Raw genomic sequence first — 21,954 nt, forward strand, 5'->3', positions numbered from 1 at the left:
CTGTGGAACCGGTGGGCAGTTAGAAAATTTTATTACTAACAGAGATACAAAAGTGGGTGGTAGGTACAAAAAGGTTGACTACCCCTGTTTTAGCTGAATCTATCATACCTGGTATGTTTTTTCAACTTACCATATTAAAATCTTGTAGATGGTCTTCGCTGTGTAGTAATTCTTTCATATCAGTGAATTCTTCATCGCTATTCTCCCTCTTGATATTTGTACAGCATTCTTTGAAAGTTTGGTTTCAAAGTATCAAGGCAATGATGGGAAAGAGAAAAAAGGACTTTAAAAATTAAATTCAACAAGATCAAAATAAATAAAAAAACCTTCTAGTTATAATATTTGTTAACCAAAAGTAAGCTCCAGCTCTTGAAAAAAACCAATTTCCTAAGTCAGGTTAATTTATTTCAGACAAACTTTTAGACATATTTTGAAAAAAAAATTAAATTGATCAAGAGGTACTTTGGTAAGTCAGCCCAAAGATTCTCCTATGACACCACTTTTAATTTCTTCCTGTTCACTTTACTCATCCACAGTATGCAGAATCAACATTTGATACTATAATGCTATGATTGAACACATTTACATCTGGGTACAGCCCTATTGCCCCAAGAAGAGTTTCACACATATCTCTGTGGATGATGAGTTTTAGTACTTTGCACCCAAAGCTCGAAGAGTCCAAATCCACTGGCAACTAAAATCCTGCAGCAGCTTTCAAGTCACTGTTTGTAAGATAAATAGCCAACACTGAATAAGCAAGGAAAGTCTATCACTCCAATTTTAAGTGCCAAACATTTATTGGTTGACAAGCAAAAAGAATCAATAGGCAACTGTTCTCTAATAAGTATTTTTTGTGTTCTGAAACTAAGGTAACCTTCCCTGGTGCAACACCCTCAAATGTTTTATTATAAATTCACATTACCTTCATACTGCTAACAGACAGCCCTATGTTGAGGAGATTATGCTACATTATTTAAGCAACTGTGTAATATTTTTGATCTGATTCAAAAAAAGTTGTTTTGGAACACAAAGAAACAAGAATGCAATATGTATGGTGACTCAAAAAAGCAAGTGTGTTTACTTCAAACAGCGCAGCTTATTGCATAAGGTCATTCAAAGTACCTATGGTCCAAAGAAAAGTTTTGAACTGAATTTAAAATAAGTTGGCTGTGTGTACATTATATTGGTATCTTTAAGACCTTCATCTTGAAAGAGACTTGGTTAACACACCCTGAAGATGTCCTACAGCAAATGCAGTTTTCCCCAACACTACATTCATATGCCAAGAACAGGTGCCCTTACTGCCCCATCTACTGTATCTTATAGCTTTTAAAGAGACAAAAACCCTCTTGGAACAAAATGGTGACTACCCCATATAGAAATAGTGGCATTCTCACTGGCAGCTGCTGAAGCTGTAAATCTTCCTTGTTGTCTACGTGACAAACTATGAGAAGAATATCCTTGCTTCTTTGTATGTTGAATGTCTGCCTGGCTACCTGTGGAAAAACAAAAAAGGGCAGATATTGTACATATATATGTTTTCGTAGGTTTTCACGGGTATAGGTATGTAGGTCTTGGCATATTCAGGTCTTTTCCCGTGTAAGGTTGAGAGTACCTTGGCGATGTTTCGATGAGGTCTCACTCATCATCTTCAGGCTGGTGCCTTCAGGCAGGTGCCAAAAGCACCAGCCTGAAGATGATGAGACCTCATCGAAACGTCGCCAAGATACTCTCAACCTTGCACGGGAAAAGACCCGAATATGCCAAGACCGACACACACACACACCGTGTTTCCCCGAAAATAAGACCAGGTTCTTATTAACCTCAAAAAAAGAGCTTGGACTTATTATTGGGGGTGTGTGTGTCTTATTATTTTGGGGATGCAGGAGGCGGTGAGTGTGGTCACCTCATGGCTGCTGCTGTTGTGCACACATACACCACTTCTCTGTAACATAGTCAATGAACAGTAAGATGTAAGAAAAAGAGCCCTCACTTAAGAGGCTGCCATTCCACATTCTTCTGCCATTATTTCCATTATCCCAGCAAGTATGCATTTTTGTAGTTTGAGAGAATGCCAGGTATGAGAGGTATTGTTACTCTGGATGGAATACTTACTTGTCAAATGTAGGGAATCGCACTGGAACTCTTTGTCCAACAGCTGTTCTGTTCCAACGTCAACCATTTCTGATTCTGAAAGAAAGAATATATGACAAAGTTTGGCAAATACAGTGTCACTGTTATGTTCTAATAAGTAGTGGGTTGTTATTTAGTTAATACAGAGTTTCTGAAGTTTTCAGAAGTTATGGGGCAAAATGGTCTAACTACGAACAGGAATACACTGCTCCTTTTAAGAGTGCTTAGAAAGGATAGAAAATGTCCAGGAGTTTCGGGTATATTCTTCCCTAGTGAATAGCTTCCCATTTGATTACCTATATGAGGCGCCTTGTCTTTTAATCCCCAGTTACAGCAATGGGGTTCCTGGTGCACATGCATGCCTGGAGTCCAGAAGCAGAGTACCTGTAAGGGGTCTAAGAATACAAAAATTATTCATCTGCTATTCTTGTATTTACTGTTAGCCTGGGCTATTTGTGATTTACACAAAGTCCTCCTCTGTTAAAATTTGCCAAATGCTCATTAGCTTAATGAACAGATGATATAGTTGTATAGAGCACTACTGTCTCCAAGCAGAAAATGTAATGATACATTTATGTCATATTTTAAGCTAATTTTCCATAGGCGTAATACTACATTAGCATAAGGGGAAGGAGCAATGTTGAGAGAGAAAAATCTAATCAAGTTCTATTTCTCTCCTCTCCCTCTACCATTTCAATTCCAGATGGTGGTACTGTGATGCAGATGAAACATTATTCTGTCATCCTTTTCTATTGGTTAGAATGACAAATTCAGTCCCTTCAAATATTTATAGAAACTGCACTTTCAAATCTATCCTGAACAAAAAAAATAAAAAAATCAAGTCCAGTGCTTTTTAGAATTGTGCAATATAATCTTTATATCTCAAAAAAGGGCATAAAATATCTATGAAATCCTCGATCAACTTCAAGTTCAAAATTGATACAAAAAGATAGACAATTGAAAAAATGTAAATAAATAAAATTGTGATAGGTTTCTCTATCACTAGTAATCTTCTTTCATTAAAAAAAGGAATGCACACATTCAATTAATCCATATAGCTAACCTTATTTCTACTAGCACTGAGATATATTACAGTAATTATTCTATAGACAGGACAGAAAGTGCTTACTGTCCTACCATGATATTAACATAGTTTCAACACTTGTCTTAATTTCAAACATTAACTGTTCCTCAAAATTCTGATTATTCTGAGTGGATGTCAGAGAATGTGGTTAGACTCCAATAAGCAATCGTTGATTAGTGGAACTTGCCTACATTCTCACATTCCTTCCAAACATTCTGCCCCATGCTCACTGTTATCGTTTTCCTACTGTAGTGAGACTTTCTCCTTATAATTCACAAAGAAGACATCAGCACAACCATATCTCAGAGGTGTATCTCAGATTCTCTTAATAATTAAATCACAGAAGAGTGACTTGGCTGAACTGAAACATATTACACCATAAAAGTCTTTTCAAGCACCTTTTGAAGTTTCATTTTTCTTTGTTCCTACAGCCACATTCTCCATCAGATTAAAAGTTCATAACACACAAGACAAAGTTTATAAATTTATATTAATAAAACCTTTAGATCAAAACAAAATTGAAATAGGTGTAATGTAATTTTTGTTGTGTTAGAATGCATATAAAGGTTAACAAACTGTTCTTACAATGAAAGCAGGTGCAAAGCAGAAAACTTGGGAGCAACAGGCTATGAGAAGGGGAAGGCAGCCATCAGATGATGGGAAAAAGAAAAGGCAATAAAGATCATAGTACAGACAAAAGGTATCTAGTAACTCCTTATGACACGCTAAACCATCATTTCACAATTAAGTATAGAGTAGTAGTTTTGTTGGTATACCTGTTTGAAAAGAAATAACATATTTGGGCTGTGCAAAGCATTTTAAATAGGTGGTTCGGAAGGTGCGTTAGCAGAAAGCACCTCTTCCAGGCAAGGCTTGCTCAACTGCTTGGAAGGCTGTCTCCTCATCTGTGTGCATGCAGAGCCACTACACGCCACTGGTGGTCCCAGGGTCTATGCATGCTTTCAAATTCTAATTGCAGACAGTCGAGTTTAGCTAAAAAAACCTCTGTATCTTCATCAGATAAGTTTTCAGTTTACTATATAAGTCCAAGTAATATTTTAAAAATGGAAAATGTATATCTTCAGGAGAACTATATATCTTATCATCCCCATCTTTTTCATCTCTTTTTTATTTTCACTTCAAGCGGTTTGCCAAGATCCTACCAGGTCTGGATGGATTTCCTGTGGAATGGCATAAAACATTTATTGATATACTTGCTCCTAAATTCTATAAACCATACAAAAATGGTGTTTTATCTTCAGTTAGTGAAGCATATATTACAATTATATCAAAACCTGAAAAAAATCATACATTATGTTAACTACAATCCTACTTCACTGATTAATTAGATATTTTGTTTTGGCTAATAAAGTTCAACGAGTAATTTTTTTCAGTTGTTAACTAGAATGAAATGGGCTTTATTAACTATACATAGATCATATATTTGGTGAATGGTAGATCTGATTGATTTTGAACAAGAACAAAAAAGACAAAGCTGCAATTCTGTCACATTAGGAAAAAAAGCTTTTGATAAAATGTGTAAAGCATGCTTTAGCCAAAAGTGGGTTTCTCAAAGGATTTATAAAATAGGCAAATATACTATGCAATCCCAAATCTAAAATGATGATCTTTTTAAATCTACTTTCCAATATTATGTTGAACAACACTTGGTGATTAACTATCAAAAACCCAAAGTAGTAGTTGCCAATAGATCCAAAGTCCATTTATAGGCTATTAAAAAGCACTACTTGAATAAAAAATTAAATAACGTGGCACAGTATTTAAAAATAATAAGTGGGTCATACTACAATGCCACCAATTGTGTTCAAAAGTATTACAAATACAAGTACAGAAATCACTTCTAAGCATGTTCCCAATACTGTCTTCAGTATCTGCCAAAGCCTGGATTGTAGCTGTTAATTATTGGCACAAATTTAACTATAATCCATCTTGGTGGACTGATTATACATTTCAATCCACTTGGAAGAAAGCCCTAATTAAGAAAATGGTGTATCTATTCAGAGTGATACATTTTATATTGGAACCAGGCTAAGAATTGATACAATTCTAGACACAGTATAGTTTAAGTTTACCCACTTGTCTGTTTTTTGTCACGTTCCTATTTTTTTTCAAGGGAGAGTAATAGCTTCTTTCTCTGTATGACCCAACCTAATTATAATTTTGCTTTGACAAGGAGGTGCACCAACATCTCTTATCCATATTACTGCAGGGTAGATCTGCTCAAATTCCTATAATGCGCAAATTGTGCCTTATAGAACATGAAAAAAGTTGAATAAAATATATAGAGGTTTTCTTGTTTTTAAGACCTACCCCGGGAGACAGCGTCTCAGCATGAATGTAATTCTAAGTTATTTGATATTGCACTTTTAGTTTCCTGAATCTTGACTTATACTAGTACCAAAATTGGGATATGTTCACTTTAGCATTGATTTTATTTTCGATTTCTTGGAATATTCAAATGTGAAACTTTTGGTTATTCTTAGTATTTTGACTCCAAAATGTCAGCTATGGTATATATTTTCTGTCATTATTATATCAAACTGAAAATTAAGATATCCTTTTTTAAAAAACTAATACTTTGATCTTTTTTTCATGCAAATTGATGTTATGTATAATTCAGACTTCAAAATTGAGAGATGTTATAAGGAAAATCTAGATGGATCCTAATATTTTTACTTTATATCTGCTATTTGATGATGATTTTTATTATTTTTCTTCGTTAAAAGAAAATATCATTTGCCCATCACCATCCACTGGCAGTAATTATAAAATTTAATGACATCGCAGTGGACTAAGAGACATTTTCAGCCTCAGAGTTTACCTAAATTGTTAAAAGTGATTCTACAATCCTGGGATTGATAAATCAGTAAGATACACAAATTTTGAAGATGGAATGGAATAAGGAATTGAGATACTCATTTTATCTGAACAAACAGAAGTTGTTTTAACCTTAGTATCAAAAATTTTAATAGATTTTATATTGGACAGCCTGTGCAACGGAAAATGATGTTTTGGAATTAATACATCCAACTTCACTTGCATAGAAAATATGAATATATGAATAAATCCTCATGCTATTGGAAATGCTTTGATATGAAATGTCTCTGTGATCATCTAATGTTAAATTTTAGGAAGAAGTAATTACATATATTAATTTGATGTTCAGATAAAGTTTAGTATTTTCTAACATCCATGATGTTTTAAACTATTACAATGATGGTTGGACAATGGTAATTCTGCTAAGAGTCTTTCAACACAGGAAAGATACATTATATGACCCAAAACACTCAATGGATTTAATTCCTCATGTTACTTGGGATGAGTTGCTCATCAAAACTATTGGGTAAACTGTTTGTGTGTGTGGGGGGGGAGTGACACTACTTATAATTTTTTATTTTGCTGTGTCCTTTTTAATTTTGCTTTGCACAATCCCATCATATTATATTACATTGAATATATGTGCTTTTTATTCATGAAGAAAAGAGGTGACTAGCAGGATAGAGACTGAGCTCTGTTTTAACTCACTAGTAGGAATGTCTTTTACTTATATCACCTCACTGTTCGAATGATATATTTACAACCTGTGCTATTGCTGGATGTGATAAGAAAGTACTAACAAGAGGCACTACAGACATGGGAAATAAAAATAAATTTAAAAAACAAGGCAGGATAACTTCTGAATAACTATTGAACAAAGTATAAAAAAAAGGGGAAAATTAACTTTTGCTGACATTTAAAGCATTCATAAATATCTGGAATAATTTAAATGTAAATGTAGGACTAACGGACAATTAATGTGAGGTATTAGCTTTATTAAAAAAGCAAGCTGAACATAGATACGGCTACAGCAATTATAAATAAATTAGTCTCTGTTACAACCCAGAAAAATTATAAGTGATTATTCATATCTAAACAGTGCCTTTTACTTATGCAAACTGAGCTTTCTATTTTTGAACACACAGGTAAGATTTACAACAAACAGAACTAAATAAATTTTTTGATTTGTTTATATATACCGATAGATAGATAGATAGATAGATAGATAGATAGATAGATAGATAGACAGACAGACAGACAGACAGACAGACAGACACACACACACACACACACACACACACACACACACACACACACACAAGTACAGAAATTACCTAAAAAGTCAGAATTGGAATATGTCTGCCGATACAAAAAGTAAAATCCTGAGTGACGTTAAAGAGGAAAGCCAGAACAAATAATTAATAAAAAAGAGAAAAGCTAGACAGAAGAAAGAACAGAACAGTATCAAGCTCAAATAGGGAACAAAGTCTCAGAGAATCTTATCTACCTAATGAAGCTACTTTCAGAACCAGTCTGGTAGCACCTTTTAATTAGTAATTAAATGAGTTGCAGCTTCCAAACCCTTGTGCTTTTTAATAAAAGATCAGCCATCTCTTTTTGTGACAATGACTTCTCTGTCTTGGGATCAGCTGGTCTTTCTTCAATTCTTGAAGAACAGCTTCTGTGGAATAGCTTTCCTTGTGGAATAGCTTCTGTTATTTCATTTGATTTGGTAGTGGCTATATCCAATGGTGGGATTCAAATAATTTAACAACCTGTTCTCTGCCTTAATGATTTCTTCCAACAACCAGTTCACCAAACTGCTCAGAAAGTTAACAATCGGTTCTCCTGAAGTGGTGTGAACTGGCTGAATCCCACCACTGGCTATATCTAGTGAATTGTCCACAAGGGGATGCCTTTCTAATTGCAAACATGCAGTTCAAAAAGACATTATTTATTTATTAAATTTATACGCCCCCTATTTTGCCAGTCAAAGCAACTTTGAAAGGCTTAGAGTGTAATAAAACACATAGATATAAAAACAATTATAAATATAAAAATAGATAAAAATTACAAAGTATTAAAACAAATTAAAAAACCCCACAGATTTGGAATGGAGCAGTGGTGGTACATTCTCTGTTTCTGGACCTACCACCTCCAGCCAACTAGCATAACAAACTTTTAAAGCTTTTCCTGAAAGACAAAGAAAGGGGCAGATCTCGCCTCTGGTGGCAAGATGTTCCAAAGTTTGAGTGCCATGGCAGAAAAGGCTCTTCTGCTGGACCCCATCAGCAGAAACTTCTTGACTGCTGGGGTCCACAGTAGGTACCTTCTGCAGAATGAATGGGGTGGGCTGAACTCATTGAGGACAGACAGTTTCTCAGCTATCCTGGACTCATGCCACAGAGGGCTTTAAAGGTAATAGCCTACACCTTGGATTGGACCTGGAAGCAGATGACAGCCAGCACAGCTCATGTAACAGTTGTTCCCTTCTTGGTCCTACCCCTCCCTCCCTCCCCTCTTCCTCTTTCTCCTCCTGCCTTATTTCCTAAATAGCATAGAAAGAAAGATAGCCTTCTTAAGTGCAATTGCAATTCTGATACCATCATATGAAAATGATAACCATTCCATATAAACCCCATATCAACAGGATAGATTTGTGTTTACATCAGTTGTCCCAATTTAGAATTGCTGTACCTGAGTTCCATTTCATTCTATTAACATTGATCCTTCTCATTTGCAGGAGTGCTTAGTTATTTTAAAATTCATTTAATACCTGAATTGTTCTTAAGCTTGTAGGAGAAGAGCTTGTAACTCTATAGTAGCAAAAAAAAAATCAGAAGTGTTTGATGGTACCTTCTCTGACTAACAAATTCTGATTATAGGAAGCTGATAATTGCTTTCATCTCATTATAGGGCAGGATGGAGAGCTATGTTAAGAGATCCAGATTGTATCAGTTTTATAACTAATTTTGATTTTACCTTTTTACCAGAAAAAGAACACCTACATAATTTCACTGACTGTGGTAGAGCCTCTGTTGGGAAATCAGCCAAATAAGAGGTTGACTATATTAATTTTCCCCAAAGTTAAAATAAACCATATCGTAAAAGTGTCATTCAAGGCAATGACAGCGAGTTAATTTCAAATCGCATTCTCTTCAGATGATGTTCACTTATTCCACCAAGTATAAAACCACAGAATAATAACAAAAAATATGGCAGAGCCTAGAAAATTATGCTTCCAAGCTGACAGCTAATCAACCTTAAATTCAAGCTATGCTAGGTAATGATTTTAACTGTAACATTAGGGTCAAGTGATCATCTTTGAAAAAAGCCCTTGCCACCGAAAATGAAACTGTCAAAAATGGAGCCGCTGCCATGTCCTTCCCAGGCTCTGTTTTTGGCGGTAAGGGCTTTTTGCAAAGACGATCATAGTCTAGACTCTAGAGGGAGATTACGCCTGTCTAGGCTCCGATTGACTTTACAAAAAGCCTTTGCCAGCAAGAACGGAGCCCAGGAGGGATGTGCTCGCCCCTCCTGGGCTCCATTCTTGCTGGCAAAGGCTTTTTGTGCAAAGACGACCAGAGTCTACAGAACACAATCTCCTATAGGCTGTGGTCCTCTTTGAAAAAAGCCTTTGCTGTCAAGAATGGAGCCTGGGAGGGATGTGCCGGCCCCTCCTGGGCTCCATTCTTGCCAGCAAAGGCTTTTTCCAAAGAAGATCGGAACCTATAGAGATGCAATCTCTTGCCCCTGCAGGCTTCGGCAAGGAAACAGCAAACGGAGGAAAGACCTGAAGAACCAAAGCCTTCCCTCTGTTTGCAAAGCCTTTTGCTGCAGATCTCATCCAGGCCTCAATTCACAGAGAACAAAGGCCTAAAGTAGTGTGAGATCACATAAGACCAGCAGCACGAGATCTTGTGCTACTGATCTCATGCTTCTTTAAGCCTCTGTTGTCTGTGAATACAGTGAAGGCCTGAAGCAATGAAGCAGACAAAGAAACCGAAGGCTCCCTAGATCTTTGTAAGATAAGTGAGTCTCCACAGCCCCAGTGCCTATGAAGACCCGGTGGGGGAGGGGGGGAGAATAGGGAGGGCGAATGTTGCAGTGCCTGGTGAACGACTGCCATGGTGCTGAAACATTCATAACTTCAGGACTGGATCATAAGTACTAGGGGGGTTATGTCATAACTTCAAATAGTCACTGAGTGAACTGTCATAACTTGAGGATTACCTGTAATTTGCTTCTACTATTAGAGTTGCCTCAACTTTGGGATGGAAAATGCAATTATGCTGAACTTTGTCTTGCATAATGTATTGCTAAAATAGACAAAATATAATAAAATATCACATTTTAAATGGAGCAACCCAGGGAAACAGATCAAGGAAATTTACTTTCTAGGCAGATTCCAAAGTTAATACAAATAACTATATAGTCTTTTCATGAAATTTCCTAAAGCATCTGAAAAAATTTACAATTATTACTTTCCCAAATTGTAATCATCTATCTTTGATTCTATATCTTCAATTTAGGTGAAAAATCCAAGCTACTAACAGAAATTCTCTATTTAACCATAGTAGATATGGATCTTTGCTGTGGTACGTTGCTCAGCAAAAATGACTTTCAATTATCCCCAACTAAGAACAGGTTGAAATGGAGGTTATCTCACACATACAAACACACTCACCCATGAAATAACACTCAAAGTTTATGAATATACAATATGTTCTTGTTTAAAAGGTCTGGTGGCTCAGCAGACTAATTCCGTCTGTTATTAACACAGCTGCTTGCAATTACTGCAAGTTCAAGTCCCACCAGGCCCAAGGTTGACTCAGCCTTCCATCCTTTATAAGGTAGGTAAATTGTATAATACAGATTGTTGGGGGCAATAAGTTGACTTTGCATATAATATACAAATGGATGAAGACTATTGCTTAACACAGTGTAAGCCGCCCTGAGTCTTCGGAGAAGGGCAGGATATAAATTCAAATTAAAAAAAATGTTCCCAAATACAGCAGTGATTTATAGATTCAACTCCCGGGAAAATCTTTGACACAAACTTAAATCCTCCATAATAGACAACTCATCATCCTTTTCTACAGGTACTCTTCAACTTATTACAACTGAGCCCAAAATTTTTGTTGTTAAGTGAAACAACACTTTCCGGGCCGGAATAGCTCAGGCTGTTAGAGCCTGTTATTAGAACACAATAGCCTGCAATTACTGCAGGTTCAAGCCCGGCCCAAGGTTGACTCAGCCTTCCATCCTTTATAAGGTAGGTAAAATGAGGACCCAGATTGTTGGGGGGCAATAAGTTGACTTTGTAAAAATATACAAATAGAATGAGACTATTGCCTTATACACTGTAAGCCGCCCTGAGTCTTCGGAGAAGGGCGGGGTATAAATGTAAAAAAAAAAAAACATTTGTTAAGTGAGTTTTGTCCCATTTTACAGCCTTTCTTACCACAGTTGTTAAATGAATGCAGTTCATTGCAGTTGTTAAGTCAGTAACGCGACAGTTAAGTGAATCTGGGTTCCCACTGACTTCATTTCTCAGAAGATCACATGACCTGATCTTGGGACACTGCAGCCATCATAAATATAAACCAGTTGATAATGCTGAATGGTCACTAAATGAACTATTGTAAATCAAGTATTACCTGTATACATTTTATAGGAATAGCAAACTGTTCAAAGTACCAAAGAACAATTGGAATATAGTAACTTCTGCTTCAAAGTGGCCCAGCTTATGAATAATTAAATTCATAGGGTCTTTACTCAGCTGCATGTTGCTGTATTTCACAAACTAAACTGGGCAAAAGATGGAATAAAAATCAATGGTGCCTATTTAAATCACTTAAGATTTGCAGATGATGATGTTCTCTTCACAAAATCCAGAAAACTTTCAAAGATACATACAAGAGCTGCACAAAGCAGGAAAACCACTTGACTTAAAAATAAACCTGAAAAAGAGCCAGGTTATGTTTTATAAATTCATCAAAGAAAGAAAAAAGTTATATCTGGAGAAGATCTAGATGTAGTAGATCACTACAAATATCTTGGCCAACAGATCTCAATGGAAAATGATACAATAAAGGAAATTGAAAGGCGTTTTAAATGCGGTTGGCAAACTAAGCATAATTTTTAAGAATAACCTTCCCTATGCCTGAAGAGAAAAGTTTTCAATCAGTGAATGGTACCTGTTCTAACATATGCCAACGAAACATGGACATTAACCCCACAATCGATACAAAAGTTATGAGTGGCACGAAGAGCCATGAAAAGATACATAGTTGACATTAGAAGACAAGATAGAAAAACCTGCATATGGATTAGAGAATAAATGAAAATATACAATATCATCAACAGAGTAAAAGAATTGAAATGGAAATGGACTGGTCATATAGCAAGAACTGATGGCAGGTGGGCTAACACAGTCATAGAATGGACTCCACTTAATAAGAAGCATCCACAAAAGAGACCTAAACAAGATGGATTGACGACATCAGCAAGTATTGTGGGCCCAATTGGCAAAAAGAAAGGTCAAGATTATATTGGTTGGAAACATGCAGAAGAGGACTTCATCCTGCACTGGATAAGATAACGGCTAGAATGATGATGATGATTCCCCTATTTTATGGCACTGTAAACTGTCCAGAGTTGCTCTCAAAGTGAGATGGGTGGCATATAAACTTAATTAGTAAATAGATGTATTTTCTTATTGAACTGTATTCTGTTTTTATTGCTTTTGATATGCTTAGTGCATCTATGAATTACAATAAAGTACTGACTTATAATATATTTCAATTCTGATTTCTCTACAATGTTATTATTAAATCTGTCCTCTAAGTGAACGCAAGAAAAAAAAATCATTCCATGCATATTTTAAGGAAAAAGAAAACACAATATAATATATGATCAAAATTCTGTATGTGAAGTTTAGCATCATTTTGGGGTAATAACTACAGTGATTGAAATGGGAATGGGAAATGATAGAAGCTGCATGGCTGCAGATTAATTACAAATTACTGTATATGTGTTATTCAATTTTTTTGTAATTAGGTCCTTTGTGGACAATTTGTTGCAAAGGTGTAGCAAATGCTCAAGCCTTGTTTTGCCAACCTAATTTCTTCAAAATGCTTCTTCCTTAAAACCCAGGCTCCATTCCAACCAGAGTGTAGATCTCTTTTTTAATCTTACATATATGGAGTTAATTGCGATGGTGAATGGGAAACGTATGATGGGTACTAAGAAATTAAAGAGACATCAGGACAATACTAACACTTGGATGCAATTCTTCTCTTATCACTTCAGATTGATTTTTTACAAGTGAACAAAGAAGTAAATATACATGTTCTGCTATGTGTGGCAAAAGGGATTAAGAGAATGGCAGCTAATGAGTTCTATATACTCTTAAGTAAAGCTGACTATAGTTTCATTTTAATTGGCTTTCATCCTATTTAATGTAAAAGAAGCAACTGAAGAAAAATAATAATAAATTATGTTAGAACGTTGAAAAATATTAAGGTGAACTTCTGGGGAAGGTATGGCGAACTTAAGATGATTCTGCAAAAGTAGAACCAACAACAATGGCAAATACCAAGGAACCAGTGAGTAGACCAGTTTTTTGAAGTTCTTCCAGACAAGAAGAGGACAGAAGATCACCCATATGTGCTCTGGCAGCTGCTTTTTGTGAGAAGACCACAAGACACTTTTTTCCTACGGGTTTGAGTACCAGGAAACAATGAGATAAGCCATCTTGCTTGCAACGTTGGTGGAACTTTTTAAATGCTCTTTAAATTCTTAACCTTTTTAAAGTTCACTTTTCCCTCTATTCTCTTTTCTTTCTGTAAATATAATCTGTATTAGTTTTTACCAGTGTGATTAAAATTCTTAATAAAATTATATTCAAAACAAAAATATTAAGGCTGCAGATCATATAAGTTGACTAATATTATGTTATAGATGTGTATTCTTTAGCTGTGCTTATTTGTTTAACACATCGGTAAAAAATAGCACCTGTGCTCAAAGAACAGAAGATACCGTTACTGCTTCCCTATGGAATGGGAAAGAACATGAATGCAAATTTATAGGAGGATTAGTTAAGCATGTCTAAAAGGTATTTAGGAGAATTATGATGAAAATGAATGCCAACGAACCAAAAAAAAAAAATTACAATTCAGGAAGGGATTGAGAAATGTATGAATTATTTAAAAATATATGTGAGAAGAAAGATTATTGGATGTCTTCTGATTTAAAGAAAGCACATAAGCAAATCAACTTACTTAAGGAATGTTTAGGTAAATAGAGTTCAGAGTGGTTGCTAATTGTGATGTAAGAGAATGAAGTTATTTTTTTAGATAAAATGGAATGTTTCTGATGAGAGAACTGTAAAGCTTACTTAAAATAACGTATTTACTTAAAATGGGAAAATTGTGTGCAGAGAGATAGCAAGTATTATCTGGTCGAAGATAAAGAATGAAAGAATTAAAAGACGGCATGTTTCTGCCCCTATTACATGGAAATGAGAGTTGAGAATGGCAGGAGAAACATGAAGTGAAATATGGTGGAAATGAGACACTGTATTTAAGCAATGTTAAAACAAGAGGAGTTTGAGTCCAGAATAGACACTGATGGATAACAGATTAAATACAAAAGTGAATGATCAACGAGAAAGATGTATGTCAAATTTATGTGGTCATACAGGGTGAATGAAAAAGGACTAAGTTGCGAAATAAATATCAAGAAAGAATGAATGGGCAAAAAGAAGGAAAAGATGAGACCCCAAAAAGGAGAAAGATAGTAATTTTTAAAAAGAAAAGGCAAGATACGAAGCTGTGTACAGATGTGATAAAAAAGGATAGTTTGCAAAGACATAAAGTATGAAATTATAATGAATGGTGTTGGTATAAACTTGCTATAGCTATATTTCCTTTTCTCTTCTCTTGCCTTTAAATTGACTTCGTATTTCTTACTCCTCTCCTATTCTTTGCACATTCTGAAATGGATGAAAGCAAGCAGAACTAATTCATGTAAGACAGAAATACTACAGTTTTTAGATCACTTCCTCATACTTCCTATGAAATCCCCAAGGTTAGGAGATGGTTCTTATAGCCTCTCCAAAACCTGTTGCCAAGTTGCAATGTTTAATATGACAGAAAAATGCAAATACTGCAGCATATTACGGTAGATATAATACAGAAAGTATACTTAACCCAAAATAAGACTACACAATCATTAACATGAATTTACTGTTTGATCAGATTGTGCCTATGCTTCATCAGTTGTGCTGGGAGCAGCCAGATTCAGTTCCTCATTCAGAATAATTTAATCTTAATGGCTGTACAACTTGAATATATCAGAGATATTACTACATATGCCTGCCTAGAAGGATATTTTTAGCAGTAGGGCTCATGTTAGTGCAGTACATTTTGAAAAAGGAGCTTTATTCTTCAAAGACTTTTGGCAACCTTTGAAAGTAATCTCAATAAATTTTCAAGTTACTAAAAGTCCATGAACAATGATAGCTTAATCAATGCAGGGACCTCCTTGTTTGACCTTATGCAAAACAGCTTAAATGCTCTTTTCACATTTGAGCTGAAAAAGGAGAGCTGGGAAAGGAAAAGCAGCCTTCAACAGTTGAAAAAGATGATGTTTAAATATGTAGAATGAATGACCTGTTAAATGTTTAAACCAATAGAATCAAGAGTTCATTGAACAGTATTTTTATTGACATATGCATGTAATATTGGAGTACCCAAGCAAGACTAGACTTCACAGCTGGCTAGCAGAAACTAATGCAGCTAACTACAGCTCATTCCCTTCCTGCAAAGATCAGAATCACCCACACAGTAACATTGCCTCTCTTATTTCTCAATAGCCTTATTCCTTTGCACGCCAGTCTGATAGCAAGGAAAACAATGACTACTTATTTGATAATAGTTAAGAACTAGTTTATCAAAGTGTACCCACTTGATAAATTAATTAGCATCATCCTGCCATATGGAGAAAGGATGGCCACTAATGAGAAAACAATGGAAGCAATGAACGGGAAAATTTTTCAGATAATTAAGTGGCTTCCATTTGAAACATGATCATCTGCATTCATCTTTTATCTAACTCAGCTGTAAAGTTTCAGTCAATTACAAAGAGGTCAAAGATACTACTACCTTCATACTGTGATGTAGGAAAGAGTGGAGTATAAAGAGCTTTCTCCCACCAGCACTGTTTTGCTTGATTGTAGCTTATTTTCTGAAGGTCACTACTCAATACAGGAAACTGTTTTGAGAAGAATTATATTTTAGTTCAAAGACAAAAGAAAATAATCCTACAGTATACTTAGTCTAGAGCCGTGATGGCACATGTAGCAGTGGGCATGCGAGCTCAGCTGATTTTCAGGCCTTCTGGGCCCACCAGAAGTAGGGAAACAGGCTGTTTCCTGCCTCCAGAGGGCCTGGGAGGTGGGGGGAAGGCCCATTTTTTTCACTCACCTGGCTCCAGAGCCTGGGTCTGGGGAGGGCAAAAATGGCCTTTCCCACCCCCCTGGAGGCCCCAGCCTCCAGAGCCTCTCTAGGAGCTCCTGGAGGCTGAGAATAGCAAAAAACATCACTTCCTGTCCAACTGAAAGTTAGCATACGGGCCGTTTCTGGCGTCTGGAGGGCCTGGGGGGGAAGGCCGTTTTTGCCCTCCCCAGCCTCACAGAGAGGCTCTGGAGCCAGGTGAGAGAGAAAAATGGCCTACCAGGCCATCGCATGCCAGGAGCGGGAGGAGTGGGGGGTATTGCACACACATGTGCGTGGGTGCATAGAATTATGGGTATGGGCACATGCACACGTGACCCCCCGCCCCCCCTCTTGGCATGCAATGGCAAAAAAGTTAGCCATCACTGTTCTAGAGAATATGAATCCAATAAAGTGTGATATTGCTTTAAGAAATTATGAAATGCTTTCATACAAACAGCTGGTCTCAGTAAATTCAGCGAAGCATAAATGTACATGTTTAACTAAACTAAGATAAGTCTGCATGGGGCTATTACTGCAGTATAAAAGTTTAGTATTCAAAATTTCTAATACTATTTCCACATAAACATTAAACATTACTTAGGTATTATCTTCTTGTACATTTTTATGTTCAATAACTTCTTTTTCATCTTTCCTCTGAAAGTTAAGAGTTAACGCCTATTTTGACCAGCGAAATAAGTGCACACTGGAGACAACTATCCAACTATGGACTGCAAAAATCACAAACTAGTCCTAGAATGAGCCTCACCAAAATATCACTTGAAGCCAAGATTGCCAAATAAAGGCTATCATACTTTGGCCATGTCATGTGAGCTGACTCACTCAAAAGTCAATTATGCTGGGAGTGATCAACTGAAAAAAAAGAAGGGGCCGCCCTAGCACCTGCTGGCTATACATTATAAAGGACGTTACCAGGATGACCATGGAGAATCTGAAGGAGGCAGTGTGAGACAGAGGCATGAAGAGTGCCAATCCATAGAGTGGCCAAGGGTCGGACATGACTGAATGGCTGACAACGTTGAATAAATGCACAAAAGCAATGATGTATGTTTATTTGCAAGAAAAGGGGAGGACTCAATGTAATATAACCCCTACCAGCTAAAGAAATGTGTCCTCCATAGAAACTATTAGCAGTTTCTCTTTTCCCTTCTATGTTCATTTTCAGAACAGAATTATATCACTTCTTCCAGGCACCTGAGAAAGTAGGCAGATGCTCAGTTAGAACACTTTTTTGTTTCAAACATTAATTTTTGTGCAGGAAAAAAAATTAAGATTGCACAGTAATACCTTAGCTTGGAAAAGGTTACTAAGTCTTGTGAAATCAGGAATACATCCTCCTGATGTATTTTAAATGCATTAAATCCATTGAATTATATATTATTTTACTGAAACCTGTAACTTATCTATACAATGCACAATTCTCAAGGACATACCTCTTTCAGTTGCACTGATGAGCTTTCTTTACAACTGCAAGACTTGTCTTCTTCTTCTTGTGGCTCCGCAACACTGCAGCTAGCTTCAGAATTTTTCACAGCCATTGTATCCTGAACATCTTTCATATTGCATTCTAAGCAAGAACTTTCATTTTCTACCAGCAATATTCCAGATGATTCTTCCTGGGAATCCAGAGATGTCTGTGCACTCTTTTCCATCCCACACTTTTTTAAGGTAGGAAAGAACTTCCCAGACTCAAGTTCTAATTTGCCATAATAATGCCCTTCTTTTTCTGCATCCTCTTCCAGTGGTTTGAGATCTGCTTGTGGATCATCAAATGGTTCAGCTTGAGAAGAGACAAGAATATTCCCCTCATCTTTCTCCGATTCAAAATCAGATTCACTTCCACCACATGGAGAAAGTTCAGATGCAGAAATGGGGCGAAAGTGAGTCCTAGGAGAAATCCGTATTGCTCTGTACTGCGTCCTCCCAGCACCACATATTCTAGGTCGAAAAGCGTCTCTGTCAGAATCGGAGCAAAGGATTGATTTGGGTTTAAAGCAAGGGCTGAAGGATGTAATTCCTTCTGGTTCAAATGTACATTCGACATGAAGAACTTGTGAAAATGGATTATTTAAGTCAAAGGAAGAGAAAGAATATTCAAGACCAGACTCTTCACCTTGAAAATTACTGCAAGCTTCTAACAAGTCTTCATGGAAGATAAAAGAAAAACCTCTATTTAATCCATGATCACCACATTTCAAATGCTCACTCTGCTCAAATGATACAAAAGGTCTCCATAATTGTCTGTGACCAGGAGTAAAGCTATTTCCTGGTGTCATGAAGACATCTGTACCAGCTATTGTGACTACATCAGAAGCTGCACACTGTAGTAAGTTTCCTTTTGGGTGATTTGGGGGCACTATTGCCCATTCTGCATTACTGTTGAAAGTTTTCAGTTCCCCATAAACACCACCAAGAATAAATGAACTTTCTTTATCTTGGTTAACATCCCATGATTTAGAGGGTGTTGTATAATCTCCACAATCCACTTCTGATAAATTGGTTGAAGCAAAGCCTCTTTTCTCTAAATTTTCTTTCTGACCTTCCCAAAGATGGTATTCTGATCTTTGCACTGCTTTGTTTGGACCTTGGAGAATTTCTACTTTTGCATCATTTAAGCAGCAACAATAATGATTTACATCAGTTGGAAACAGTTCCTCTTCTATTCCTTCTATTTCTACAATTGCTGCAGAATTTTCACCTGTCATATTTGTCCAGATATCTTTCATAACTCCTGAGCCATAGTCATCTTCATGTGGGCTACTATCACTACATACTTGTGGAGTCTCATATTCTTTATCTTCTGTTTTTTGTTCTAACTGAATACCACAGACAGATTCTAATTTTGACTTTTTTGTGAAAATTAAAGTAGGTATTTCTCCTAAAGATCTTGCCTGTTCCTGGCAGGTTTCCTCCTGCAAAAAATCTACAATTTCTTCATCTATGTAACTTGAAGATACCCTGGGAACGATATAATTAATATCATCAGAGTTAAATTGAGGGGATTCTTCAAGTGGAATATTTAAAGTCTCATTGTCTGAACGTGTTTCTTCAGAATATGACCATGGACTACAAGTTCTTGTTGACAGATTAGAACAGTGTTCATTTTCATCAAAGGCACTATTTTTGGTCCATATTAACAATCTTGACTGTGTTTTCCCAAACATACCAACATTGCTACTAGAATCTGTATTTTCATTTCCCAAATTTAGTTTTTCAAAAGGAAATGGTAAAACAGAATTACTGCATTGCACTTCAAACACTGAAAAAGAATTTAAACCAGACCCTTCATTAGTATCTGAAAACAGCTCTTGATTGCCTGCAAGCATGTATGAATTAAGCATTGTGCTGTCTAAGGTTGGGGAAAGTCTAACAGGAGAATCTCCTCCAAAACTTTCCCCATCTGCATCACCAGAGCTAGAAGTTGAACAGCACTCCCAAAATTGAGCTAAATTACTAAGATCTTGCAAGAACCACCCTTCCGCACCAGAGGTGGCCGAATCTGCCCATATTGCACTTTCCCCTTTCAATTCCATTCCATCAAACACTATGCAACATTCTGCCTCAAAATCAGTTCCTTCTCTGCTTTTCTGCCGAATCATATTCAAAATCCGACTTTCTCCTTGCATCTTGCCTGAGGCACCAGAATCCAACATGGATTGATCAATATCCACTTCATAGAAGTGTGTTAGTTCTGACAGATGAACACCATCTAAATGTATATCGTCCTCTGGTGGAGAACATATTGAGGTCCTAGTGAGGCCGATATCCTCATTTAAAACTGCAGGCATTTCCACAAAATGACCATCAATGAAAGTACCTGCTGCGAGGTATGTTTTATTAATATTATTGTTGTTACTAATGCAAAGACCTTGCACTGATTCAGCTAATTCTTCTACAGCCTCTGATGTTGCATCATATACATCTTCTTGCTTGTTGCGGTATGTCGTCTCAAGCTTACTTTTTCTAGTCAGGGGAACAAAATATTCTGTAATTGGCTCAGTATACCACAAAGGCTCCTCCTTATACTCAGTTTCATTCCTGCTATCAAAATATAGCTCTTTTCTCTCATGGTTTCCACCTTCTTTTCGTCTAATTTCTTTTAATGGCCGTTTACCTCTTTTACACAGTTGCTTGATGGAGCCATTGCTGCTGCCAGGAATTTTCCTTTCAGTTTTTTCACCAACTTTTGGCAAATACTTACTTTGTCCATTCCATCCTTTTTTACCCCGAGCCTCCCTTGTTTTATGCCTTATTTTTACATATTTTGTAGCTGCTTTTAATTCACCATGATTGCCACTAGAATTTGAACCTTCTTCACTGGAGCCAGAAGACCAGGATCGAAGACGTATCTTCCCCTCAGATTTATGACGGAATTGCTTTTTGTATGAAACAGATTTTCCTTCAATACGATTTCCAAACTTATTCTCTTTTTCATCTTTGTCATTCTTTTCTGTGGCTCTCTCCTGTATAGTTACAGATGCTTTGTTACTATTTCTCTCTTTGGATGCTTCATTTTCACTAATGCAGTCCTTTGGAGATGATGTATCTGTGCTAGTTGCTGGAACAGTGGAAGATGAGGAGGTACTGGAGTAAGAACACATTTTGGATTTATTCCACACAGTCATGATTTCTTGCAGGCAAACTGGTTTCTGGGAAAGAGGTGGAAAAGCCTCATAATACCTGAGAGAGAAAAAAAGGATAAACATACAGTGTCATGTTTTTCAGAATCAGATCAAAAGGCAGTTTCAAGACCAACTAAACATTAATGATTTTACTATCAACATTCACTTTTATTTTTTATGATCTATAATGTTTTAAAACACAAATCTTACTAATCAATATATTATTTAGCTCATCTCTAAGAAAAAAATAAACTATTACCGTACTTAAAAAACCATTAAGTGGTTAATAAGTTAAATTAGGGGTAGTCAACCTTTTTATACCTACCGCCCACTTTTGTATCTCTGTTAATAGTAAAGTTTTCTAACCACCCACGAGTTCCACAGTAATGTGCCGTGTATTATCGTCTGAGCATGCCTCTCGCACATCATGGATTGGGTTGTGGGGGGGCGCCGGCTACCAGCTCTGCTTGTCTGTTACAGCTGGGTGATGTGGGGGGAGATGTGCGAGCTATTCTGGGACGAGGCTCTTTTGTTTGCGGTTGCACTATAGTGCCATTTAGTTTCACTTACGTAACGTTAACTAAACTTATGCGCAGGCAATACAAATAGTATATTTTCAGAAATTTAGATTGTCATGGGGAATTTTATAAAAACCTAATGAAAATGTTTTTAAATAATGCTATGAAAATTTTTTAAAAAGTCAATTAAATTAAAAAAAAGGAAAGTGCTTCAGTATTGGACAAAACGCCTACTGCCC

General features: G+C 36.4%; 1 protein-coding gene across 9 annotated transcripts in view; it reads right to left on the reverse strand.

Annotated features, from left to right (window-relative positions):
• KIAA0232 (KIAA0232 ortholog) overlaps positions 1–21,954 on the reverse strand; it is a 77,319-nt gene that overhangs the window by 3,852 nt on the left and 51,513 nt on the right. For 6 of the 9 annotated variants that reach the window (XM_058178886.1, XM_058178887.1, XM_058178889.1 and 3 more), the window contains 6 exons: positions 18,009–21,255; positions 16,225–16,333; positions 2,430–2,528; positions 2,116–2,190; positions 1,398–1,496; positions 131–228 (listed from right to left, as the gene is read on the reverse strand). In XM_058178886.1, the coding sequence (XP_058034869.1) occupies positions 131–228; positions 1,398–1,496; positions 2,116–2,190; positions 2,430–2,528; positions 16,225–16,333; positions 18,009–21,255 (3,727 nt within the window). Of the gene's footprint in view, positions 1–130; positions 229–1,397; positions 1,497–2,115; positions 2,191–2,429; positions 2,529–3,993; positions 4,399–10,288; positions 10,375–16,224; positions 16,334–18,008; positions 21,256–21,954 lie in introns of those variants that run through there. The other 3 variants (XM_058178888.1, XR_009154688.1, XM_058178893.1) reach the window with 3 other exon arrangements.

The sequence above is a fragment of the Ahaetulla prasina genome, chromosome 3, assembly GCF_028640845.1.
Source record: "Ahaetulla prasina isolate Xishuangbanna chromosome 3, ASM2864084v1, whole genome shotgun sequence".
NCBI classification, from domain to species: Eukaryota; Metazoa; Chordata; class Lepidosauria; order Squamata; family Colubridae; genus Ahaetulla; species Ahaetulla prasina.